Genomic DNA, 19,101 nt, shown 5'->3' on the forward strand with positions numbered 1-19,101 from the left:
GTACGGAGAGTACAATGGTAGAAGTTGAGATGGCAACTTTATTAACAAAGTCCTTTAAAATTGACTTTGCAATGGTTTGTACATACACATTAAATAGCAGACTTGACACATTCTAACACATTAGTATGAACTTCCAACACACAGCGATATAGATATGTACCCCTTTATGTTAGGCTATGACGTGCTAATTTATGTAGTCGATGTGACTCTACCAACCGCATTTGATTCCATCGAGTCCGATTTGAATCGCTTGAACATCACACGAGTCGAAAACAGTTACCCAAAGAACTTGGTGAAGTATTTGATCGGAAACAAAGTCGACTTGTGTTCCGAACAAACAAAAATCATGAACAAGACCCTTGCGACGTTATACGCAGAGACGTTTGGGATGCGCTACGTCGAGATGAACTCAACGCAGACAAGTCCCGCTTACTTGGAATCAATTGCTCGCGACTTCTATGAAACGGCGAAAAGTACAGTCAATTACTAACAGCAGTTCGAAAGGGAGAAATTGTTATTTGACGCTTTTTGTTATTTGTTTTCCCCACACCTTTTCTTCCAAAAATGCTTTTTGATGGCGACGCCTTTCCAATGAATGTTTCTTTATATGTGTTGTTCGGATCTATAAAAGAGTCTTTTGCACTATCTATAAAACGGAGTTTTAAGTCCTTAGAGTCATTTTTTTTGTTTGTTTTTTAAGAGTGAAGTTATCGTCAAATTGTAATACAAACAGTAAAGAGATCATTCGCATGCTCTAACATTATTTTAAACGCTAATATAGACAGGCGCTGCTTCTCTGCAAATTCTTCGATGTTTTGAATACTCACAGTATAATCACATTCACTTCTTCTTATTAATCCAACTGCTACACATGTCGACATCCCCGAGTAATCCATTTTCGATGTTTTGTTGTTAATAACTCGTAACAATAAAGAAATGAATTTCTCAATGAACGCTTTGTTCTCGGGTTGGACCCCATTATATAAATTCCTAAAACGCATTTTCCATAAAGGAACGTTATTGGAAAATTGTTTTGTGATGTCTAAAAGTTGGTCATAAATAACTTCGGGCCAAATAGGGGTTGTACTTTCTCTCACAAATTTCTTGATAATACCAGACAGTAATCCACTCCCCAGTCTTCGGATGTCAATCACATTTAAGTACTTCACATATTCATCCATTTCAGTCTTCCCAGAACAGACTCTAAATGCTCCTTCCATATCTTTCGTGTCATAATATAATTGATACATCACTCTTTCTATATACGAAGGTACCATCGTTGGAGGTCGACCATCATCCAATACGGCTTGGTGAAGTGTCTTCTTAAATTCCAAATCAAGGTCTTTTTTCCTTTCTTTTACCAACTAGGTGTCATGATCTCTTCATTTTGTTATATTCACTTGTTTGTATATATCACATGTTAAATAATGAATACCACGAAATTGATAGTCATATATCGTCATCAATAGTTTCTATTATGTATATAAATAGAGTTAGATGCTTCAGTAGTGTATTCTAACTAAAAATAGAACTATAGTGACACTATTATTAAACTATAAATATAGATAAATAGAATACTTGAGTAATTTAATAAGCAAAGAGCAACAAACTCTGTCTGCCGTATATACAAACGATTTTACAATATTTGGTTCAGTTATGAAAATGGGAGGAGTAGGATCCCACTCTCTTAATTCAGCAACAAACTGTGTAAGACTTCTGTACACGTGAATGTTATTAATTTCAAGGAGCTGTTGTTCTTTAATTGCGTTGACAGTGCTTACAGTCTCCTCCCAGTTAAATTGATCCACCAATGAAAATGAAAGCTTTCCGTATGATTCACTCTATGTGTTATTATATTACTCATGAGTGTTAAAAAAAATATAACAAACAAGTTTTTGAAAGGAAGGTTTCTGTGCGGACTCCACTGTGAAAATGAGTCGAACTAAATTTTGAAGAGAAGTTGTATTGTTGTTTGGACTGTAATTATCAGCAATGTCCGTAACAGATAAAATAAAATCAGTAAGAGATTCGTCTAACTGTTTGAGTATTTGAGAAACTTGAAACGCCTTTTTACTCAAATTTTGCATTTTCGGTTGGATAAGCTGAAATTGGTGAATCGCTTTTGTCATTGTTACAATTTACAGTTTTTCTATATTAAAAACTCATTTCATTTTTTATTAAAAAGTTGATTGAAAAGTTAAATTTGACGTTTTGAAGAATTGATGTTTACATAATCGAATTATTGGTTAAAGTTTTATTATTAAAATAATCTTTTTTTTTCAATGGAGTTTTTTATATGAAAACGTGGGAATTTAGAATCAAAAAAAAGGCTGAAAAATTTCTTTGGTTTTGGTAATAAAAAGAAAAAAAAATAAATTTACAATAGTTTTATTATATACTTTATAATATGGTTTTGTTTTAGTTTATATTTCTTTTTTTGTGGTTTTAAAGATTGAAAAAAGTATTGATTAGCTATTTTCCAATTATTAATAACTATATTTAACATTTTTAGTTCATTTATTTTTGTTTCTTGTTTTTTCAAAGTAATTATTTGTTGTATAATTAAATAGTATATTTATTATTTTATTTTTATATAATAAATTTATTAGTTTATTTATAAAATTGTTATTATGTAGTTTGAATTGAATAAAAATATATTTTTTTACCCAGTTATTTTAAAAATGTTATTGTTCCATTATGTTTTAAAAAACTTTTGATATTATATGTAATATTTTCCCTCCAACATGTTGCTTTAACATGCATGAAAGACTTAATGGATAACATAAACCATGGAAAGGCATCCTTTGAAAGTGAACATCCTTTAATCACTGGATAGCTCTTTACATCAAATTTGAAACGGGGACAATGAAATGGTTCAGAGAGATAACTGATCGGAGTCATGTGAGCCTATTAAAGAATTGGGCGTAATACAATTAAATTCTTATTGTCATGTCATATTTTTTATTGGAATACAACAAGCCATCATTCTTAATTGTATCTTAAAGAAATTTAAGATAATTAATTACAATTAAAGTAATAATAAATCATTACTTTAATTGATAATGGAAGTGCTGGTAATAGTTTAAACAAATTGTATTGTAAAACTTTAAATTGTAACTTCACGACTTATAGTACATATCATTTATATTGAATAAAAATATTGGTTTAATTAATATATAGTTAATTGCACTTTCAAAAACGATAGTTAGAAATGGTATTTATTCGACAATATAAACAATTAATATGAAACAACAATGAATACATTTAATATCTGAAAGATAAAGGAGATCCTTTAATTGTCTCGTCATAAGCAAAGTCAAGTTTGGGTTCGAGTGTATCTTTGCAATAAGAAGTTGGGTTAAGTAAACTCAATTGTTTAAGTACTTCAGGATCACTTATACAATGATATTTATTTTGGAACATTTCGAGTGCTTTATCATAGTTGTAATTGCAATGGTTCATCAAGTAAGCGACCAACAGAGGAGTACTTGTATTCTCAGATACTACAAAGACGTTTTTATTAGCCTTGATGTAGTTATTCAAGAAAGATATACCTTTCTCTATATATAATTTAAACATGTTATGATTACTTGTTTGGAGGTTAAGGTGTAAGTAATCAACTTGTATTGGTAAAAAAGGAATAGCCTCTTTCCCACAACTTAATATAGCATCTATTGTGTACTTTGAGTATGTCGACATCTTTTTGATATCAGCCTCAGAACCAATAATGATGTTCTCTTCGAGTTGCTCGAAGTCATTGGATTGACTGTTCAGTGTAGAATATATTGAAGACTGTACAACTCCCATGTGTATTTGTGTGGATATTGAGATATCAGACCGTTTATATAATATCATAATGGTTCTTTGTTACAAATCGTGATAATACACAATAAAAATCAACCTTTTTCTTTTTTGTATACTAAAAGTACCATCACTCTTTTCCAAAAAGTGAGTATGTGGTGACACCAACAACAAATATAGTTGTACATTTTAAATGCCTTGTATTTGGTACTTTATTTCTCTTAGCAAAAACATCGTTCGAAAAAGACATGGTATTGATTGACTATAACACATTGATTTTGATAATAAGTGTAAGGTAAACAATAGTACATATTTTAAATAAATGACACACTTTGCAATGTTAATATATGACATATATATCACTGTATTAAACAGGGAAAAATGTTTTAAAATAAAATGTACAGTTTTATGAAGTTTGTTCAGGCTTAAAGCATTTAAGATATCTCTTTCATTTGATTGATTTTCCTCATTATTTAGTCTTAAACAAACCAAACAATTTATACCTTTTTTTAATTAAGACATTATTTCAATCAACTTTAACCCCACATTTATCTAACTTCCATTTTTTGGAAATTCAATACTTTACTCAATTTAATTAGCCAACTTCTCTTCGACTGGTTGTGATGCTATTTTTATGGTTTTAAAACTACATACCAAAACTTACATTTTTTTGAACTTCCCCAATTATTTGTTCATTATTCTTGAACTTCACTGTTTTTGACAATTTAACAATGTTATTAGTTTATTTTTGAAATGATCATAATTATATAGTTATTCTATTGTTTTAAGTATTTTTTAATAAAACAATTGTTGTTTTATTAAATAAAAGTTTACTATCATTTACTTATTTATAATAATGGCTGTTCGGCGACTTATGATATTACTGAGAAGTCGGGGACTTTTTGAGTTACTTCAAAAGTCGCCGACTTCTTTTAGAACTAAATAACTATTAACTTTAATAAATTATACCATATTCATTATTGTCTCAAAAATGTGTAAAAACACAATAGTTGTTATAATTTGTTATATTATAATCATATAAATATAATTTAAAAAATGATTTGAGAAGATATAATTGGGACGGTATTTTTTCATTTCTTTTTTTAATAATAATTATATTAAATTTATATGGTTTATTTTTTTCAATATCTTTTACATGATAAATGGTATTTTGAATAGTTATTTAACTAAATATTTATGTCAGCGACTTTTAAGACCACTGAAAAGTCGGCGATTTTCAAAGGGACTATAAAGTCGCCGAACAGCTATAATACTTTCATTTTTGTTAAAACTATATTATATTATATTATATTATATTATATTATATTATATTATATTATATTATATTATATTATATTATATTATATTATATTATATTATATTATATTATATTATATTATATTATATTATATTATATTATATTATATTATATTATATTATAAACAATATGTTTTTCTTCAAAAAATGTTATAAAATTGTTTTTTGATTTTACAAAACACAACGAACAAAACAAAACCAAATCTAGAGATGGATGAGAAAGACCCCAAATATGAGCAAAACGCAAACAAACAAAAATCGAAGAACCTTGAGTCATTTCAACAAGCGGTTTTGATATACTTAATAGCGACAGCGGGTGTGAAAGTGATTGTCAAAAAGCAGAAGAAAACAGCAGAGAAGACATATCAGATCCAATTGGTTGATTTGTTAGTTCTGAATGGGGAGACGGTACAATTTTCTCAGAACGTTGAGACCCAAGCGAATAATATATTAATTACGGACACTTCAGATCAGCGCCTCCGTCGTTTTGAACGGAACAAAATAGCTTTAGCCTTCAATGATTTAGTTGAAGTAGCGACGACATTAGGGTTTGAGTTTTCCGAGAAAAACACGCGGAAGTCGCAGAAGACGATTCGGATGAAAAAGATCACAACGGTGAAAAAAGATGGGAAGACGATAATTGATCAAAAGGACATAGAGCCTATTGGGATCTCAGTCAACAATTTTATAGTTGCCAATTACAAAGAAGGCCGATGTGTTTGTGACGAACGTCTTGTTGATGATATTCAAAGTCACATTCCATCACAACTCTCCTGGAAAAACGTCTCAGAAAGGTATCAAGGGAATGGATACCCTTTAATGGATACTTCAATAGCACAACCTCTTGTACAAATCATTCCACAACAACAAATTCAACAACAAGTTGGAGAAGTACTTGAACCAGTAACTCATTTGAAAATAGAACAACCAATTGAGTGTGAAAATGTTATGATGAGTGCCATCAATAATGACGAAGATGATGGGGACGAGTATCAAAGTGTATCTGATGACGACATATTACTAGATGAAGAGCCTCAACCTATTCAAATGGTCACTCCTTCAGACTTAAATACTCCAATCCAAATTGAATATAATCAACCAATCAACCAAATCAATACTATTCAATTCGAAGAGTTAAAAAATGTCAAGTCGGAGACTTCAAGCGACTTCGCTTGTCCTATTAATCCAATTCCTTTGCCTCAAGAGAATATCGTGTTCCCAAATTTTGTTAGAGGTGATGTTAAAATGAGTCAAGATATCAATCAAGAAATGAGAATGAGTCAGGATGAACCAACTTTTGGTTTCAATTTCTCAAAGGCCGACGACGACGTGAGAACTTCAAGAGACCAAGTCGATTCGTTTTTTACACCAAATGAATTCAATTCATTTTCAAAGTTCGGAAAAGGGACACTTTACAAGTGAGTGTCATTTCTCTTATCTTCATTTTTAAATCTAATTATTTGTTCTTTTAACAGGAGGTTTTACTGTTTTTTTATCAAAATAAAAATTAATAGTTATTTTGTTAATTAATAATCTATTAACTAATTATTATTTTATTAATAATAATTTTATTAGTATGTTTGATTGACATTTATTGATAATAAAAAGTATCTTAAAAAAATTAAATAACACATAATAATTCAAATAAGTAAGATTATTGGAATTAAATGGATTTATTTTTATATTAAACTAATAACATTTTAAAAAACATTTTGAAGTTTATAACTGTTTTTATCTAAAAATTTTTAATTTATTTTTTTACTATATATTAATAGGATAACACTAAAATACTTAAATAAAACTATTAAATAGTAATGATGTATTAAACAATTTTTAAAAAGCAATTTTTAAAAACTATTGTGTTCGTCGAATTTTCGTATAATATATATTTAATAAGAATTAAACTATATTAACATTAAATTAGAAAGAGTTGAAGTCTAATTTTTGAAGATGCCACATTGGGTATTGTTTACACACAAAATATATTGAGTGAACAAGACCCGGAAAATAGAATAAAAGTGTAAGACATATATTAATAAGTGTTGGTGTAGTGACGCATCCAGAAATTAGTATCACGGGGATGGGAGGAAATATAATGCTGAGAAGAACTAAAACACAACACTCACAACGGAAATACACCATACATAAAAGATCCAAACAAATCTTTTAAAACGAAGAAAGTTTGATAAAATAATTAAGATAATGCTGGTTTATTTTATTATAATTTTACTAAAGTTTATGGGTATTAAAAATTATAATAATTACAATTATATTTTTACTATTATAATTTAGTACATAATCAAAGTTAATTAGTAATAGTTTTGCTTAATAAATAATTATTTTATTGAACTTCATTTTTTTAGCTTTGAAAACTAAATACAATCAATAATATATGGCTAAATATATTTTTATGAAATAATAGAAATGAATTAAATCTTTTATAATTAAATATTAGTATTTTTTAACATTATAAATAATATTAATAAATATTAATAACTTATGAAGATGATTTATTTATAAATTTAATTATTATTAAATTATAAAAATATTTAAAAATTATGTTATAATATAAAATGAGTTTGATTAACTGTCATGAAGGTCTAAAAAGAGCGAATTTTGAGGGTTTTGATAAAGAAAACAAGAAATGGAAATAGCCATTCCCAGATTTAATCGATAACAAGTCTGTATTATTAACAACAAACGAGATCATGACAATTAAAAAGGACTTTAACAAACTTATCGATTTGAGACTGAGAAACATATTTTCTGTTTTATTCACCACTTGACTAAAAAATAAATTAAGAAATAAAAACCCAATAATACAGAGATTGTCCTACCAAAATAGATGCGTTTTACTGATTTGTATTATTGAGACGAAAAACAAGTTCTATAATAACCAAAATAATATTATTACAAAACAATAAACTTTGAAAACTCTACTTTCGGATTGTGTTATTTTTATAATTTGTATTTATAGGGCATCAAGTGACATCACCTCCCAAATGCAGAAATCAGACAATTAATAACTATTTATAATTTTTATATAATAATAGTATTATTAAAATGTATATAAATATTAACTATCGTTTTATTTGTGGTAACAAAGTGAGCATTTACCAATGTAAGAAAAGAACAATGCAAAAAAGCATCGAACAAAAAACTACAGCTTAACCTGTTTTTTATTATTAGTTTTGAGTAATTAAAAAATGGATTTTTGAACGAATATCAATATAGTTTCTTTAAAATAGAGATTGGTGAAAGAATAATAAATAATAATGCTAAATAATCCTGATATTTAGCATTGATTATTTCATACTATTAAACTCTTAAATAAATTATTTATTTGTCCCAGAACTTAATTAAAACTAAAACAATGGCAAAACTATAATTACTTTAGCATAAAAAGCTCAGAAACACCACTCTTATAATTCAATAATCTCACAAAATCATTGAAAAGAAGTTTTATGATTTTTTATATATTTTTGTAAAAACAATTTTAGAAAAGTTTCAAATCTACTCCAAAAATACAATCCTCCTCCTAAATATAGAAAACAATTTTAATTTTAAAATACTATTTTTAAACTATATAAACCCTGGTCGAACTGGTCGACCAAAACACACATCTATGGGTAACTCCCCTTCCGATTCAAAGCGTACAACCCCTCGTTCAGTGATCATTCCCCGATCACCACGTCTCTCTCAATTTAGTTATTATATCATTCCACACCACTCGCACCGTCGCTCAAAAGACAAAGAAGTCTTAGAAGTCGAGAGCATCCCACAAAGCAAATTGAAGAAGTCGAAATCTGGTAATGCTTTAATAACAAATGAGAATCCCCACAAATTTGGAGATAAAAGACACGCGTCTTCACAGCCGGAAGAATTGTTCTACGAAGCCGAATTACGCAATTTAGATGGGACATTTTTGGAAGACTCTACTTTACTCTCATTCATAGCATCTCGAACACGGTCGAAGAAAGTTGAGACATTGTATGACTCTGTTAAACTTGGGTTAGATTACAGAGATGTTCGAGAGACTGTTTCTTGCAACAGCAAACTCGTTTTTGTCTTCATGACCGAAACGGACGTTTTTGGGTTCTATCACGAAGACTTTGTTCCTATGATATCCAAGACTGAGATGCAATCGTTTAATTCACAGAACATGTTTGTGTTTTCCAAGAAAAGCACAGACTGCATAGTTAATGTGTTCTCGAGGACTAAATTCGTCAAGAGAAGCTTTTCCTTTTATCCAGACAAAAGTGACAACACAATGTTGACGTGTTTCTCCGCTTTCAAAATCGACAAAGACGGGACTATTAGTGTCTCTCCACACGTAAAAGACTTTTATGAAATGGAGAATGGTATCTATAACCCTTTCTTCGTGGGACCTATCGAAAAGAAGGTCAAATGCTCTCGAATGCTTGTGTTGCTATGTAAATAATTATATATTCCTATTCTTTACTAGTTAAATCTGTTTAACTATTCGTACTAGTATTGTTACTATATCTCTTGTACTTGTAAATAAACTATTAAAATATCATTATATTACTATTAAAATATAATATGCTGTGTATACTATGTTATAGAATAATAGTAGTATAATATAAACTAGTCAAAAAACACTCAATCAGCATTGAATTTGTTTTACACTTTTGTTATTCGTTTCAAGATCATCTAATACCTGATTAACCAACCGCCGTATTTGTAAATCTCGTTCAGATATCATACTCTCCAATTTCGAGATAACTGTGTCGTTGAAAATAAATTGGCACTTACACCCAACCAAAAAGAAAAGAGCTTTGACCACAACACTCTTTTGCTCAGAAAATAGTGCTGCTCGGATTTTAAAATCAAGTGAGTTTCCCCACCGTTTCGCCAACTCGTCAATCTCGAACTTTGACAACTGCCTCCCAGCAAAGAGATGAGAATTGCGACTGCACCTTTCTTCAAAATTGGCCAACAAGCCCCAAACAAAACCAACAAGTTCCCCCACAAAATTCCCAAGATTTTTCGCCTCCTCATCTGACACAAAAAAGACCAACGAAAATCCACACTCAAAAATCTTGTCTAACAGAACCAAAACGTTGACAAACGGTATTTCAAACATGAAAAGCACTCGGATGAACCCACACACAACTTTGATATCTTCAGCAGATTGGAGTACTCTCTTTATCACACACGTGTTATAAAACCAAAGGACTCGGTCTAACATTTTTTGACCTTCACTATTTCCCCTCATCATATCTTTCAACTTCTCAAAAACGTTCTGCAAAATAATCTCATTCCTTTCGCGTCTTTTATACAACTCAATTTTTTGAACCAACTCGTCATTCACAACATCCATTCCACTCTTCTCAATCTCATCATCACATTTTCGTTGCAATTCTGCAAGTTCTTTGATTTCTTCTTATCAGTTTTGTATTTAATACTATATTTTATAATTTAAAAGTATTAAAAACGATCAAATTATATTTTAAAAAGTGTAGTTCTATTTTAATAGTATCAATAATATCAACAAACCTGTCTCACTCATTCCAAAATCTTGAGATTGTAATTCCCAGAACAACTCCCATATTTTAGCTCGGACTATACACTCATTTTCATCCTCATTTTGAATGACGCCCATCAACGGTTTCCATGAAAACGAAGTGATCATAGACGTCTGTACCGCTGTTCTCAACAAACTCCACACAACCTCCTTTCGAATCGATTTCCCCATTTCCTTAACTTCCTGAATCAATGCGCTTTTAGTCTCTGTAGTAATGTTCTTCGCCAAACTTATCAGTCTTCTCTCTAGCAGACTACACCGGTCATACCACTCCGTCCAATTACCCATGTTCATAACAAATTCCATTATTTTCACAAAGTGACACAACCGCTTTTCTTCGATAACTTTCTTGACTAAAAGAGCTTCAGGAACGTTGTCCAAAAGATTCTCGATTATAATAATTTCCCACTCCCCAAAATTGATATTGTCAATGCACCAATACACTCTCTCAAACGTCTTTTCTTTATACCCACAAACACTTCCAAAGTACTGACAAATTGTAGCAATATCACTCCGCTCTTTCAATAACGCAGTGTTCGCTTGTTTCAACGCCATTTCAACCAACTCACCGTCCAACCCTTCCAAATTTTTCAACTGAATAATCGTGTCGTGCATTTCACAAATTGTGCGGCTCAATTCACAACAGATTTGGTAATTCATTAAATCGACTTCCCACTCGTCCAACTCGGAGACCAATCTCACTACAGTCGAAACAAAATTTGGATACGCGAGAATTGTCTCAATCAAGTAGTTCAACACACGTTTAGGGTCGCAATGTACGATCGCTTTGAGATCTTTGATCTGTTCCGGTTTGAGTTCCGCGCCAAACGAAATTTTCTTCAAGTACCTTTTAATTTCGATTTCCGCCGAAGAATGTATTTCTGGAATGGTGGCGTACAGTGCGTTTCGAAATACGACGTCGTTTTTGATTGTCATGTTACTGAAATGTCTAGCGTCGAAGACGCCATTTTGGGCTTTACAAAGTTCTCCGTATGTGCAAAACGCGCAGTACAAATCGGCAAAGTAGTTTTTGAAATTTTCTTTCATGACAAAAAAGATGTCTGGGAAGCAATGGACGTACGGCATATACCGAATAATACCGGTGCAGTCGATACTCTTCATGACTTTGAGTGTTTCCGATTTAGGAATGACAAATTTCTTGATCAAACTGATCGCCAAATCTTTATTAGTTTGAAATGCGTGAATGACTGTATCGCAAATATTCTCGGCGTCCATATAATCAATCACTTTGGGATATGTTTGATACAAAATTGATACACAAAAAGGGCGTTTCCCAAGCTCTGCTGGTGTGAGGACCATTCCTATGAGATCAAACCCAAAGTGAAGTCCTCGTAAGAGCTCAGTTAACATTTTGCAGGTCATCCCCTCTTGTTGTTGTTCCACAGCGTCGAAAAAATACTTCATCATTTCAAAGTAATTCAAGTTGTTGTTGTCTGTGTGTCACACGATTTGTTTAATTCGAAGACTCTCCCCCCTCAAAAAGCAAACTGGCTATCACGTGGAGTTGTAAGCAGTATTGAAGTGTGTCAGTCTCCTTTGGTGGTGTCGCACAACACTCCGTCAGCACCGTCACAAATTCCTTACAAATTACGTTTGCACACTCCTCCATTAATCTATTAATCTATTGAATATTTCAAGTTTTATCATTAATAGGGTTTTGTTATACTTTTAAATATTTGAGAAATCACTTTTTCTTTATAAAGTTGTTATGAGTTCTTTTGAATTGAGTTGTTTGATAGAAATTAGTATTTATTATTATTATAATTATTATATTAAATTATAATTTATATAAATAGAAATATATTAGTATTATTATAATTTATTAATATTAAGGAGTAATAGAATAAATTATAGTATATCTTTTATAATTTATAAAAAATAGAAAGTAACGACACATATAGAATTACTTTGCAATCTCCGACTCTCTCTTTTGTCGTGCCGAGAACGACGCTCTGTATTTTTGTAAGTCGACTTTTGGTGGTGCGGAGAGTTGTGATGACAACCTCTCCTTTTTGAGATCCACGCTGTCAAGAGGGGTCAACGAGCTTCTTCTTTTCTTTCGTCGTATTTTTTCCTTTTCTTCGTCGGAAAGTTCTGCGAGGGGAAGTTGTGCGTTAAAGTTAGTGAAGACGGGAATTTTGATACTTTTTTCTTCTTCTTTTTCGATGAGATTTTGATTTTGAACTATATCCGTGATTTTTGTGATTGTTGATTTCCGTGTGATGATTGTGCTCTCAACGTTCGAAACTTCAAGATGAGTCGGTTGGTTCAAATCGATTGGGAGTTCACTTTTGATTCCAATTCCACTGGCATCGATTTTCGAGACATTCAGGTCAACCTCCATTGGGATAGTTTCTTTATTCGTTTCTTTACTAATATCAATAGTTTCCATTGGTATTACGATTTTGGGTTGAATTGGTTTTGGTGTTTCAAAATGTTTTTCAGAATGTTTTTCTGAAAGTTTTTCAACGTGTTTTTCAGCGCTCTTTTTCCTCAGAAATGGGGGGATGTGAACTTTGTATCCTCCGATGGTTTTAGAAAATCCGTTGGACTTTCGTTTTGTCCCAACAGAAGTGGTGTGGATTGATTTTGTATAAGTTGTTTTTGGGATCACCTTGGCAAGAGGTTTCGGCTTTTCGGTGAACTTTCGTTTTCGGTCGGTGTTTTTCGACAGAATTTTGGGTTGAATTGTCTTCCCTTTCCCCGACATAACTCAATTACAAATTGCAAGTCTTTTTCCTCTCTTTTTCGTTTTCTATAATTTATCTATTCTTATTAATACATTTTTACTTGCCATTTCTCATACAACAAATTTCTAATACAATTGGTTTATGAACTAGTTTTGAAAAACATTTTGACCAGTTTTATAAAATGTTTTGTGAAATTAGAAGAGTATAATAAAATTGTTATAAATTAAACTATAAAATAAATACTAATAAAAAAAGTTACTTCTTTTGATCCTTCTTACCCGAACGAGTCTTCAAAAATTCCAAGAACTCGTGGACCTTCTCAAACTTAATAGTAAGTGGCAAGTGAGGTGGCACGCCATTAAAAGTTAGGACATCAGGAGTTGCTTTCTTCATAGATACCTTCTTGAGTAATGCAAGTGGGATCTTCTTCACAAGAGTATGCTTCCCCGTCTCTCCTTTAATAATAATCATTTCACGGGATGTTGCTATGACAATTACTTTCTCTATATCGCTTTCAGTAATAATTTCTCCAGTCATGTGAAGGTTCTTCTCCATTAATTCTTCATACACATGACTCTCATTCGTCTCTTCTGGCTTTTCAGTTTTTTCTTCTTTGTGTTCGACTGGTTTTGATGGACTTGACTCTTCTTTTTGTTCTTTTTCAATTGGTGATTCACTGTGTTTCTCTTCTCCTTTGTCTTCCACTAATATTTGTGGTTTACTAATCTCCTTAACACCTTCTTCATTTTCTTTAACTTCTTTTACTATAATTTTACTATCAACTGGTTTTGTGGGTTTAAGGTCTTTCACGTCGACGGTATTTTTCGAAGTAGTCGGTTGTGCTGTCATTGACGCAACAGCTTGGCCAAACCACCCTTTAGCAAACTCAAACGCTTTGTTCCCGACATTTTCCGTTGCTTTGATCAAGTGATTGACTCCTTCCTTTCCTTGTCTTCGACATACAGTGCATTGTGTAATTGAGTGGTTTTCAATAGTATATCCCTTTTCATTATCAAACAGATAGTGATACCCATAGAACCCATTATGCAATTCAGAGACTCTACAGAACCCATTTTTGACTAGCCACATCACTACTTGTTGGATCTTTTCCTTTTGGTTTCTGTGGTCCGTCTCTCCAAACACTACTATATGGACCATCCCTCTTTTCATCGCCTCGATGTCTTTAAATAACTTCAGTGCACTCTCAGGGTCCGTTTCAAACGTTTCTGCGTCGATGTTAAGTGCACCAGGTATCGTCCCCCCAAGATGTTCCTCTTTCTTTCTTCCATCTATAAAGAACAAATTGAGTCCACGGGTACTCTTGTCATTGAAAATGTCTTTTGGTGACACTAAAACTACAGGCGCAGTGTTAATTGATTCATAGACCCAATTCTCATATTGTTGTGAGTCATTCAAACAAGCAAAGATTTGTTTTGTGACGGAAATGGGCGTATTCCCTGAAAGGCCTTTTGCATATGCAATCGTTACATCTATCTCATCGTCGACTATTCCATTCCCTAATATGGAAATGACTTCTTCGCTGTTCTGTGCTTGGACCAAATTCTTCTGTAACAAGATGACATGGCTCAACACGACAAAGAAGAACAAAATTTGGTCAGTGGAGAGTAAAATGGCGTCAAATGCTTTCAACTTCCCTTGAATCGTTTTGAACAAACTCAACGAAAGCGTGCACACTTTATTTAATATGAACTGGGTGATGTCGGCTCGTATTTCTACTAACTTCTTGGACAAAATTGGACAGTGGTATTGGAGTAACAACAGAAAGAGTGTTGTAAGTCCCTTAGTCACCTCTGTGTTATTTAAATTATATTATACTATATTAAACTATACTATATTAAACTATATTATTATACTCTAGTGACAAACTTTCTCGTTCTCTTTTAACACAAGCGGGATATACACATTCGTTATCTTCTGTGTTATTCCAACTAAAATGTCGTTTGAAATATTGAGGCTTAACAATGGAAGGAGAATTTGTGCCAAGGCGACTTCGTCGCCTTTTAAATTGCCAATACATAACGCAAGTTGCTGTGTTGTTTCAGTTAAAGTGTTTTGATAGAAGGGGGTATACAGTGCCAAAAATTGATCGACAGAGACCGTTTTTGTCGGGTCGATGGTTTGTGGCAATGGGTTGAGTAAAAGGGTGTACACCTCTTTGCGGCGTTGTGGGGGAACACCAAACACACGACATAGTTCTTTGACCACCGAGACGTCATTCATTGACAAACTCGACTGTAGGATTTCGTCTTGTGACATTCCGTTTTTTCTTTTAAAGTTATTAAGATCTGTTTGTTATTATGTTATTATTACAACATAGTTGTTGGTGAGTTATATTAAACTAATTAAGTATAATAAAATTTACTATTAGTCTAAAATTTGTTTCAAATATTTTATTTATTTGATGAAAATTAATTATTCTAATTAATTATTATAAATATCAATACCATTATTAATACTAAATACTATATATTTAATATTTGTTTTATAACTAAAGAGTTAAAAACAATGACGTATTATAATATTCAGTTTTAATTATTCAGATCACTGTATTATACAAATATATAATAATAATTGAATATAGTTATATAAGAAATACAACAAACGATAATTTCTGTTGTTGAAACTAAAAAATACCTTTCGGAGATTGAGGTTTGTTTTTTTGTTGATTTTTTGAATAATAAAATGATAATATACATTTAATTTCGAATAGTAAAATCTGTTATTGGGCTTCTAACTTGGTTTTACAAAGTTCCAATAAAAATAGATTTCGTTTTTGTTAATTTATTCACATCAAATGAGCCAAATTAGTTTTTTCATAACTTCAAAGTATTTTTCGAAGTAAAAATGTCTTCTTTTATATTAGAAAAAACAAAGTTTAAACTGTATGGTAATACTAATATCGACTTTAGTAAAAATGCGATGAATAACACAGAGTACATTTTTATTTTTTATTAAACACAGGAATTTTACGGAATAATTTTGAAATTAATAAAAAAACTATATTGAAATAGAAAGACACGCAAGCACCTGGTGGATAAAAAATTTCTTATTACTTAAGTATAATAACGCGTGCCATTTACGCAATCGGACGGGAGATCACCGTTATTTGTCTTTTTGTTATGAACATCAAAACTCTAAAACCCTTTCATAACCTCTTCCTTCTCTTCTATTTTTCTTTCAAAAATCCGTACAAATCGGGACGAACAAACCTCTATCGATACGATGAAGTGTCCCAACGTGGAAGCTACAATAAAAAGTTCGTAGAGAAAAGGAGAAGCATCAGTTGAATGGCAATCAAAGTTGGAATTAATGGTTTTGGAAGAATCGGAAGATTAGTCGCAAGAGTGATCCTCTCTCGCCCCGAGTTTGAGTTGGTTGCTTTGAACGACCCATTCATGGATCCAAAGTATATGGAATACATGCTCAAGTATGATACCGTCCACGGAAAGTTCCCAGGCACCGTTGCTGTTGAAGAAGGAAACTTAGTAGTTGATGGACACAAGATCATTGTCAAGGCTGAGAGAGATCCAGCTCAAATTGGATGGGGAACCCTCGGTGTTGATTACGTCGTTGAATCCACTGGTGTCTTCACCACTATTCCAAAATGTGAAGCTCACATTAAGGGTGGTGCCAAGAAAGTCATCATCTCAGCTCCATCTGCTGATGCCCCAATGTTCGTCGTTGGTGTCAACACTGAAGCTTACAAACCAGAAATGAACGTTTTGTCCAACGCTTCATGCACTACTAACTGCCTTGCTCCACTCGCTAAGATCATCAACAACGAATTCGGAATCATTGAAGGTCTTATGACTACTATCCACTCCACTACTGCTACTCAAAAGACCGTCGACGGTCCATCCGGAAAGGACTGGAGAGCCGGCAGATGTGCTGCTTGCAATATCATCCCAGCTTCTACTGGTGCTGCTAAGGCTGTCGGAAAAGTCATCCCATCATTGAACGGAAAGCTCACTGGTATGTCATTCAGAGTTGGAACTCCAGATGTCTCATGTGTCGATTTGACTGTCAGAACTGAAAAGGAAGTCTCCGTTGAAGCCATCAACGCCGCTATCACTAAATACGCTGAAGGCGAACTCAAGGGTATTATGGGAATCACCCACGACTTGGTCGTCTCATCTGATTTCATCCATGATAACAGAAGCTCCATCTTCGATGCCGCTGCTACTATCATCTTGAACCCACACTTCTGCAAGCTTGTCTCATGGTACGACAACGAGTGGGGATATTCCACAAGACTTGTTGATCTCATCCAGATTATTAACAAGGTCCACTAAATAAGTGAAGACTTCTTCGTTTTTTATTTCTATTAATATTGTAATATATTTATTATATTTATATCTATATTTATTATTCGTTTCATTCAATTTAATTTTTTTATTAATAATGTACTGAACTGTAAAAATGGTTGAAAATCAATTTTTATCAACAACAAATAGGTAAAAGTCTAAATAATTTTGACCGATATATTTATTATATATATATATATAGAAATAAATAAAATGTTATTTTGTTTTATTTATTATAATTATACTACTTATTATAAAGTAATAAATCTAAAACATTTATTATTATAATCATTTGAATAATTATTGCAATAATAAATTATTATTACTCAATAATAATAATACAATTGTTTTTTAATACATTTTTTAATTAATTATAATAATAATAAACAATACTAAATTATAGTAATAAAAAGGTTTTATTCTAAAATTAACAATATAGTAAATTAAAAAATACTATACCAATACTATAAAACATATTGAATAAAAAAAGAGAAAAAACACAATCACTTATCGAGTCTTGCCCTAAGTGTGGCAATCTCATCTTCTGTCTGCTTAATTTTAGCCTCGACCTGTTGGTGGTTTTTTTCGAAAAGTTCAATTGCGTTTTTAATTCGTTGAATTTCATCGAGTTGTTCGTTGTCTATTTGTCATGTTGTTCACTTGTTGTGCAAACGCCGTGTTTCAAAAGTGAAAGAAACAAACAGTTTTTTTGTAACTCGTCACACTCCTGCTTCTCATTTTGGTAACTTGACATCAATCTCTTGATCTCCTCGTTAAGTGACTGTGTCTCTAAATTAATTTTTTCCGAAATATTAGCCTCCTCCATGTGACTTTACTTTTATCTTTTTCTTTTTAAGTTCAACCCTTCATTTTCTCTTTTTCATTTTTTTTATTTAGGAAATTTTTATTAAATATATCATATTATTAAAATATATATAATATTATAATCTACATCTCTAATAACATATTATATATATACAGTCGGAGTTTGTTTAAAAAGGATGTTTTTTCGACTGAATTAGTCATTTTTTTATAATATTAGTTGGATTTTTTGTTAAAAAGGATGTTTTTTTTAATAAAATAGATTGATTATAATAAATTAGATATAATTTTTGCCAATTAGGAATAATTACCATAATGAGGTAATATTTTTGTTAAATTAGATTTTATTATTATTATTCGAGGTATTATTATAATAAAAATAGGTTGAATTACCAAAACATTAGGTAAGTTTACGGTAAATAGGTACATTTTTCGAACTTTAGATTTATTTACAAAAATTTTAGGCACAATTTATTTGAGATATTATACATTTGTTTTCAATTTAGTCATTATTTAAATTTGTCAGTATAAATTATATAATTATTTCGACCAATTTTAAATACAGTAAAATCTCTCA

General features: G+C 31.4%; 10 protein-coding genes across 10 annotated transcripts; 4 read left to right on the forward strand and 6 right to left on the reverse strand.

The window, feature by feature from the left end:
• Positions 1 to 154: 154 nt before the first annotated feature.
• EIN_129290 (hypothetical protein) lies at positions 155 to 490 on the forward strand (the record flags this gene model as incomplete). The annotated part of the gene is made up of 1 exon (XM_004258312.1): positions 155 to 490. One exon carries the CDS (start codon positions 155 to 157, stop codon positions 488 to 490), a length of 336 nt encoding a protein of 111 aa, XP_004258360.1.
• A 223-nt stretch (positions 491 to 713) lies between these two features.
• EIN_129300 (hypothetical protein) lies at positions 714 to 2,129 on the reverse strand (the record flags this gene model as incomplete). The annotated part of the gene is made up of 3 exons (XM_004258313.1): positions 714 to 1,364; positions 1,611 to 1,841; positions 1,890 to 2,129. The coding sequence occupies 3 exons, from the start codon at positions 2,127 to 2,129 to the stop codon at positions 714 to 716; spliced, it is 1,122 nt and encodes a 373-aa protein (XP_004258361.1).
• Positions 2,130 to 3,264: 1,135 nt separating this feature from the next.
• EIN_129310 (hypothetical protein) lies at positions 3,265 to 3,807 on the reverse strand (the record flags this gene model as incomplete). The annotated part of the gene is made up of 1 exon (XM_004258314.1): positions 3,265 to 3,807. One exon carries the CDS (start codon positions 3,805 to 3,807, stop codon positions 3,265 to 3,267), a length of 543 nt encoding a protein of 180 aa, XP_004258362.1.
• Positions 3,808 to 5,328: 1,521 nt separating this feature from the next.
• EIN_129320 (hypothetical protein) lies at positions 5,329 to 6,540 on the forward strand (the record flags this gene model as incomplete). Its single annotated transcript, XM_004258315.1, has 1 exon — positions 5,329 to 6,540. The coding sequence occupies one exon, from the start codon at positions 5,329 to 5,331 to the stop codon at positions 6,538 to 6,540; it is 1,212 nt and encodes a 403-aa protein (XP_004258363.1).
• Positions 6,541 to 8,743: 2,203 nt separating this feature from the next.
• On the forward strand, positions 8,744 to 9,559 carry EIN_129330 (hypothetical protein; the record flags this gene model as incomplete). Its single annotated transcript, XM_004258316.1, has 1 exon — positions 8,744 to 9,559. One exon carries the CDS (start codon positions 8,744 to 8,746, stop codon positions 9,557 to 9,559), a length of 816 nt encoding a protein of 271 aa, XP_004258364.1.
• A 186-nt stretch (positions 9,560 to 9,745) lies between these two features.
• On the reverse strand, positions 9,746 to 12,296 carry EIN_129340 (hypothetical protein; the record flags this gene model as incomplete). Its single annotated transcript, XM_004258317.1, has 3 exons — positions 9,746 to 10,521; positions 10,639 to 12,120; positions 12,176 to 12,296. The coding sequence occupies 3 exons, from the start codon at positions 12,294 to 12,296 to the stop codon at positions 9,746 to 9,748; spliced, it is 2,379 nt and encodes a 792-aa protein (XP_004258365.1).
• Positions 12,297 to 12,590: 294 nt separating this feature from the next.
• EIN_129350 (hypothetical protein) lies at positions 12,591 to 13,397 on the reverse strand (the record flags this gene model as incomplete). The annotated part of the gene is made up of 1 exon (XM_004258318.1): positions 12,591 to 13,397. One exon carries the CDS (start codon positions 13,395 to 13,397, stop codon positions 12,591 to 12,593), a length of 807 nt encoding a protein of 268 aa, XP_004258366.1.
• A 235-nt stretch (positions 13,398 to 13,632) lies between these two features.
• Positions 13,633 to 15,654, reverse strand: EIN_129360 (hypothetical protein; the record flags this gene model as incomplete). The annotated part of the gene is made up of 2 exons (XM_004258319.1): positions 13,633 to 15,186; positions 15,265 to 15,654. The coding sequence occupies 2 exons, from the start codon at positions 15,652 to 15,654 to the stop codon at positions 13,633 to 13,635; spliced, it is 1,944 nt and encodes a 647-aa protein (XP_004258367.1).
• A 1,031-nt stretch (positions 15,655 to 16,685) lies between these two features.
• Positions 16,686 to 17,690, forward strand: EIN_129370 (glyceraldehyde-3-phosphate dehydrogenase, putative; the record flags this gene model as incomplete). Its single annotated transcript, XM_004258320.1, has 1 exon — positions 16,686 to 17,690. The coding sequence occupies one exon, from the start codon at positions 16,686 to 16,688 to the stop codon at positions 17,688 to 17,690; it is 1,005 nt and encodes a 334-aa protein (XP_004258368.1).
• Positions 17,691 to 18,205: 515 nt separating this feature from the next.
• Positions 18,206 to 18,528, reverse strand: EIN_129380 (hypothetical protein; the record flags this gene model as incomplete). The annotated part of the gene is made up of 2 exons (XM_004258321.1): positions 18,206 to 18,342; positions 18,405 to 18,528. The coding sequence occupies 2 exons, from the start codon at positions 18,526 to 18,528 to the stop codon at positions 18,206 to 18,208; spliced, it is 261 nt and encodes an 86-aa protein (XP_004258369.1).
• Positions 18,529 to 19,101: the final 573 nt, after the last annotated feature.

Source organism: Entamoeba invadens (assembly GCF_000330505.1).
Source record: "Entamoeba invadens IP1 unplaced genomic scaffold scaff_1105074725707, whole genome shotgun sequence".
NCBI lineage: Eukaryota > Evosea > Mastigamoebida > Endamoebidae > Entamoeba > Entamoeba invadens.